At 33.9% G+C, this 7,366-nt stretch overlaps 1 protein-coding gene across 1 annotated transcript in view; it reads left to right on the top strand.

Moving 5' to 3' along the window:
- LOC109821235 (cytoplasmic tRNA 2-thiolation protein 1-like) overlaps positions 897 to 7,366 on the top strand; it is an 18,585-nt gene continuing 12,115 nt past the window's right edge. The window contains exons 1-4 of the mRNA XM_020387417.1: positions 897 to 1,134; positions 2,928 to 3,042; positions 3,154 to 3,296; positions 6,092 to 6,211. Of these exons, the coding sequence (XP_020243006.1) occupies positions 1,027 to 1,134; positions 2,928 to 3,042; positions 3,154 to 3,296; positions 6,092 to 6,211 (486 nt within the window). The 5' untranslated portion in view covers positions 897 to 1,026. The remainder of the gene's footprint in view (positions 1,135 to 2,927; positions 3,043 to 3,153; positions 3,297 to 6,091; positions 6,212 to 7,366) is intronic.

The following is a 7,366-nucleotide window of genomic DNA, read 5'->3' as shown; positions in this document are numbered from 1 at the left end:
AGGGGAGAAAGAGAATAGGCGGCTGAGTTCTTCTTGGGCTTCGTGAATTCTATTTGGCGGCTGTTTTGTGAAGAGAGAAAAAGTATTTGGAGGTTGACCTTTTCTTGTAAAAAAAAGCAAGGAGCCTATTTGAGGGTTTAGATTGTGAGAGTTGTAAACCCAGTTGTATTTTTTTCCCTATAATAGTAGATCTCCCCCTCCTTGCCCCGTGGACGTAGGCAGTTTGCCGAATCACGTAAAATTGGTTTGTTTGAGTTTGTGGCCATTGTAATAGTTTTTTAGGATCCCTCGACGCGCAGTCCTAGAGCTGACGAGAGGAAGAGCAAATATCCCACTTTGATGGAATATTAGGCTTCAGATTCTTGTTCCCTTTGAGAAACAAGAATTCTTATCGATCTTTCTCTCTTATTGTGCACCAAAAACTCTGCCGAAATTTCCGCTGCGCACAACAAAAACATCATGCAATAATATATCTCCAATTCATTTCCTTATTTTTTTTAACCAACCAAACAACCTCAAAACAAGTTTTTTTTTAAAATCACTCACATCATCCAATAATAAGGTGACAACTCATCTCATCTCCTATTATATAGTTTTCTTCTTTTTTAATCCAACCAAACAATCTCAAAACAATTATTATAGGAAATATGTTTCCTATTCTTTGATTTCCCAATTTTTTTGCGAAATGAACAGACCCTTAGTCAGTTCTTTGGCTAATTCTTTTTTAGCCAGTTATTTATGAGAATGTACTTCTGTCAGATCGCTGAAACTAGATAAAAAAATAATAAATAAGTACAAATTAGGTGGAAAGTGCTAAACAAGTTTAAAAAATGGTCAAAAATGAAAATATGTCCATCGTATTTTCAGAGATAAATTAGCCTATTATTCATTCTAAATTTCTAATGAAATAGAACCCCGACTTCTCTCAAAAAAGAGTCCCTGCTAAATTAAGCTTCAGGGCGTCTGTGCTCCATCTGCGACGAGAGGAGGGCCGCCCTCAATCAAAAGGAGGAATAATCCTAATTAATGGCGGATAGTGATGCAACGGCGAACACGAAGAGAGCTTTAGGGCGTCTGTGCTCCGTCTGCAACGAGAGGAGGGCCGCCCTCAAGCGACCCAAAACCCTAGAACAGGTAACCTAATTACACGAGCTCCGTTATGATTGTAGAATCTTACATATTACAATCTTGAAAGATTTGAGTAAATTTTAGGCTTGATTCGGCATTGGACCCCTATATTAAGCTTATTTTGAAATAAATCCTTTAAATTAGGCAGTAGCTTGATATTTCCATCTTTGAATCAATGTATAAATCTCCAAGTCTTCTGATGCAGTAGGGTAGACAGCTATTTGGTGCACCATTAATAGAATAGAACAGGACCACTAGATACTTGGTCGATATTGACAGTGGAAACAGAGGCTAGACTTTATGGAGGTTGAATTATTGTCTCTTTGTATATATAAACAGTTCATGCCCAATGAAACAAAATGCATTCCTAGTGTCAAAGAAAGGTGGAGAGGCACAAGCAATAACGCTGCCAAGTTCTAGTTTTCTATCCTGAAGTTTGGAAGATGAAGACCTTTCTATATGCTCGTTTACGGTTTACTAGATACCCGAAATGATGAAACCACATCCTGAAGCAGTTTACTTATATCAAATTATCTTTTAACCATAGTTGCATGGTACCCGGTTCGTTTTGGTTCACAGGACTGGATCGGGAGTGTGATACGCCACCTATTTGGAATTGGGTACAAGGGTGTGGGCTTATATGGTCCTCTGGGGAAATGTGGTATGCTTTAGGTTCGGTGTTGAGATATAGGAATTTAAGCGCCCTTGATATATGATATTTTGCAAGGGTCAAATTCAAGGATCAATAATGGTAAAATAATTCTCCTGTTGCAATTAAGGAGCACTCTTTGTTGCTTATATTTCTGAAAATTGTTGTTTTCTATCAAATATTAATGGAATTAAATTGTAAATGGGTTGCAAAGTTGGTGGATCGCTCGGGAACGTGACTCAATTGTCTAGTGTAGTGTGTTCCTAGATGATTGAAACCGGGTCTGGTTCGCTATAGCATTCCACATTTTTGAGATCTATGCTTTTGACCATCTTATTCGATAAAAAGAAAAAGAAAAAAAATATCTTTAAACCTGCTAATGCTGGCCTAGCATGCTTAGAAATAAAAATTGCTTCCAGATTGGTATTAGATTCTTTTTATTTTTACTCTTTTGAATAGTGTTATCAAAGGCACATGCCTCAATGCGGCTTATGCACCCTGTGATGTGGAGCGATGGCGAAGTTCCCCCCATCTGACGCGGCATCGCGTATTTGCACCTCACAAGTGCCCTACATGTAGCTTATATATTTTTGTTCTTTAACATTTTAATCCGACTTTGTACCTGATAATCCATATCCCCAAAAGCAAAATAAGTCCATTAGTTCTTTTTAGTAGCCTAATTGAGAATCCTAAATGGCTCTTGACTACTATTTGACTTTGCTTCGATATTAATCTTCATTTGACTTTTGATTTGGAATATTGTGGACTTTAGTACTTCTTTGGATGCATTAGCACTATGAATTAAGACTAATTTTTGTGATTGCTAGTAGATGTTATTTATCTTGACATATTTTTTATTTGAAAATTCTTAAAGATAACCTTTTGTGCTTGATTATCTATTTTGAAAAATTATGTGTGCGGTATGCGCCTCGCTTCACTGGTCACGTGCATTGCATTGCACCTTTTGCATGTTCGCATAGAGGGACTTTGCGCCCCATATTGCGCCTTGCGCATTGATGACACTGCTTATGAAATGAACCATGTTTTTGTTGTCTCACTTCAATGGGTCATGATTTGATCTTTCAATAATTATAGCAATCATTTTCTCCTCATTTATTGTTAGTGAAAGCTTGAATATTTTCTCCTTCAGATTTGTCGGGAATGCTTCTACATCGTCTTTGAAGAGGAGATTCATCAAGTTATTCTAAGCAATAATTTATTCAAGCCTGGTGAAAGAGTTGCAATTGGTGCATCAGGAGGGAAAGGTGTGAGTTTTATTGAAAACAACTTAATGTTGATATTCTTCTTTGTGTATTTTTTAATTTTCCATTCACAAAATTGGCAATAATGGCTATAACATTTATTTTTATATGCAGATTCAACTGTACTTGCTTATGTATTAAATGAACTAAACCATAGGCACAATTATGGCCTAGACCTATTTCTTTTGTCTGTTGATGAAGGGATTACTGGTTACAGGGATGACTCACTAGAAACTGTCAAAAGGAATGAAATTCAGGTTTGCTGATCTTCTATACCCTAGCTTGTTACGATTGAAGATTGCTGTGTATGTCTTATGGTTACCAAAGCTTTACTTCTATTTTATGGAGTATCATATTGTTTTCATGATTTTACATTTTTCCTGGCTTTTCTTGCAACCGTTTATTATTAAGGTTTCTTTGTTATTGATTATGTAGTGCATATTAAATTAAACAAAAGTAACAAGTATATACAAATTCTCATTCATTAATGAATTATTGAGCATATGATTGAACAAATAATTTTACAATAGAATTTAGCTACTACACCTTACAAGAAAAGCAAATCTTTCCTTTGAAGGGTTCGATTGATGACTCCAAGAATCCTTCCCAGAATAAAATTTTGACTTATGTTGCCTGTGAATGTCATTTGTCTTTTTCAGTCCTATATGATTTTGAGGTTAATCTTTCTATGATCTCTTAATACATTCTCCACATTTCCATATCACTCTACATTGCTTTTTAATGTTACGTTTGTCCTTTATCATGTTACTCTTGAATTTACTACAATACTCGGAGCTTGTTTTTTGCATCATGAGGTTAGGAGTATATCAGATGATCATGGATGAGTTAATGGTCTTCAAATATGATCATGAGGTTAGAAGCAGTTAACCTTCTGACTTACCGCCGATGTATTCCTTCAATATTGTTGCTATTAATGGTCTTCAAATATGAGTTTCTATTCTTATTAATGCCCTGCAACAATTTTCAAGTTTAGCTTGATGATGACAACTGTAACAGCGATGTCTGTAATTTATCAGCTTGTGGCACAGTCTAATAGGCATTTAATGTATACATTATTAGTGTGCAAGTCTGGGGTACCCAATTAGGCAATTTTGTATTGGCTTTTTTGCTTGGTATGTACTTTAAAAAATATAACATTACATCATCTGGGAGACAAATGATATCAGTGTCATCAAGATAGTATCAACCATAAGCAAATCATGGCAAGTGCATTTATTTCACGATTAAGGGCATTTCTTTTTATAGGTCTATAATGGACAGTCATCAATCTTGCTCCATAACTGACATTACTAGCTTTGACTATGCCTTAGTTACTCCCTGTAATGCAAGTCAACAAGGAGAAAGCAGGTTATTTGCTGGCAAGGTTGTAGCATTTAGTTTATGATTGTTTTTGCAAAGAAACATGGTCCCGTCATTTTTCTTAGGATGAAGGAAAATCAATATTTTCTGGTCTATTAGTTGGATTTAGGTACCCAGAACATAGTTTTTGTCATCTTTGTTCTAACAAGTTCATTAACAGTGATTCTGCATCTATACTATTATATTAAAAACTGTAGTGTAGCAAAAATTTTGAAGGAGAGGAGGAATCTCCTTCAAATGCAATAAAGACATGAGGACAATTATGACATTCTATTTGAATAGTTAAATCTTTCACAATTCCCTATGTACCATCTCTCTTATACACGATTAATTTAAAACACTTAACAAATTCCCTCCCTAGCAAAAAACTCAATAAAAACTTTGAAAATAGATATTCTACAAGAAGATACAAATCCTTCAAATAAAAATAAAGAATAAACTACAATAATGCAATTACAATTACTAAACCTAGAGATCTCAAAATTTTCAAGGGGAAATTTGGTATATCAATTTCAAACTAAATGTTTTTCTTAATCATTTTCAGAATGGAATACAATGTTGGACAACAAGCAGTAAAGTATCTGTGTAGTTACTATCTTAATAAATTTTTAAAATTTGGAACTTTCAAGACATAAAATAATCAACTCGAATTATAAAATTAAAGAATTTAAGTCCTTAAAACAGCACTGACTTACTGCTCTATACTTTACTATGAAAAATGATATAACATTAATATTTATAATTAAAAGAATTTATTTTATTTTAAAACACTAGGTTATGACTAACCTTTTAAAAATTCGAAAAAGAAGTTTTAATATCCAGCACATGGATTTGCGCATGCAAAGTTGCTATTTATGTATAAAGTTCCTTTCATTTTCTATCAAAAGAAGGTTAACCGAGTAATGTTTACCACAGAGTTTTGAATTTTCTATTAATGGTTAAATGCAAAATTGGACCTCCATTTGCTATTCAGATTATCAAAAAATGCAATTTCAAGTGTATTTGAATGTAAAGATTCTATTCGCAGTTTGTTATAATATATGTGCTCCATATTTTGTTTAGTTCCTCCGGCTTTAACTGTAAAGTTACCATGCATATTTATACATACAAGTAGACACATGTGAGCTTAGAATTTCCTTGCATAAGATACTTCCAGCTAGAAACTTTGTCAAGAGTTCTTTCTAAAACTACTTTTCGTTCTCTGTAAAAATGCTTTATATGCAGTTCGTGTTGTAGAATCAGGGAAACATAGGTAAGAAATCATAGGACTAATGCAAGGTTGCAAACTCTCACATTTTTTAAACATTTTTCTTCATACAAATATGTTATTTTCTTTCTTTCTAGTTTAAACATTTCTTCGTAGTCAGGCTTAAACAGGTTGTTTAGTTTGTCTACTGAGTCTGGCCTATGAACAACTTGTATATATTTAGGCACACAAATGAAAAATAAAAAGGGTAGAGAAAATATATTGTTGTCTTCTTGCTTTTGTGATATTTCAGATGACTTTCTGGTTATAACTCTTGAAAGTTTTGGCATGCTCCAAGTGCTCATTAACTTCAAAAAATTTCTTTGTATTGCTCATTAACTTCAAAAAATTTCTTTGTATTGCCATGTTCGCTTTCTTTTTCCTCCAGAGATTCTATGATTTATATTCCTATTTTAATTCTTGCAGTATGGATTGCCATTGAAAGTGGTTTCTTACAAGGATTTATATGGTTGGACAATGGATGAAATAGTGAAGGCTATAGGCTTGAAGAATAATTGCACCTTTTGTGGTGTTTTTCGTCGTCAGGTACATATGTTGCCTTTGTTTACTGTGTTAGGCATGTTATATTTCATCATTCTAGTGATTCAGTTTCACTAGCTACAGATGCATATCTTGTGTATCGCGATGTTTATTACTGACCTTGAGCTCTTGCTGCATTCAGTTTTATAATGATGCCTCCAATTCAAGGCATTGCTGTTTTACACTGCTAGCTGAATGACTTATTTTATAATTAATAGGCACAGTGAAAGGGTATAAAAGGTTACGTTCCTAGATGCACATGTCCTCTAGGTTATAAATAGATACTTCTCAATATTTTTATTTGTCTTTCCCTCTTGTACTTCTCGCCTGTTTCTGTATATTGTATCTTATAGCAGTTACTTATCATGCTTAGGGGTGAAAGTTGGTTGAACAATTATCAAATAGTTCGATTGTTATTTAACTATTCGTTCAAATTCGATTTGGAAGATTATTTAAGAGAAGGAAAATATCTTTTAGTACTCGGATACTAAATGAATCAAATATGTGTATGTACATATCCAGTTCATTTCCTTATGAAAAATGCATTTAAAGTTTGGTTCTTTCTGATCTGTGTAATCATACACATGTTTTGTTTGGAACCTCCTTATATTTTCTACGTTCAATGATAATTTTGAAAGTCTTAAATGTCCAAAATTAACAAATATTCAAATTGCAGATTTATATAAAGGAATAATTTTCAATTGTGAATTCAATTCTAGGTTGCATGGGTATGGGTACTGGTATGGTTACGGGACATAGCAAATTTGTAAAAGGTAGGGTATGGGAATGCGACTATATATATGCATGTGAAGTGGACATCCAGGCATGTGCACGAGCACGTGATTTTCAACGTGTTTATTAGCGTGTGCATCGATTCCCTTCTATGTGGTTTTGATTTTCAGTTTATTAGTTATTTCAGTTTTAGTAGTTAATTTGACAGTTGAATTGTGGTTTAGATTTAGTAGTTGAGTGATTTAGGGAATCTTCTAAATCTGTAATTTTTCTTTTCTATTTAAATGCTGTTGTAATCAGATTTGTGATCGAGGACAAAATTTTGAAAAGAAAATAATTGTGATTACCTGAATATTTGGTGTGAAACCGCACAACCTAGAGGTGTGAAACCCTAGCCGCCGTCTTCCTCCCCGCACCCTCCACAAAGCC

Source organism: Asparagus officinalis, chromosome 8, assembly GCF_001876935.1.
Source record: "Asparagus officinalis chromosome 8, Aspof.V1, whole genome shotgun sequence".
Classification (NCBI taxonomy): Eukaryota; Viridiplantae; Streptophyta; class Magnoliopsida; order Asparagales; family Asparagaceae; genus Asparagus; species Asparagus officinalis.
Note: the sequence above shows the minus strand (reverse complement) of the source record. Positions and strands in the feature narration are given on the sequence as shown.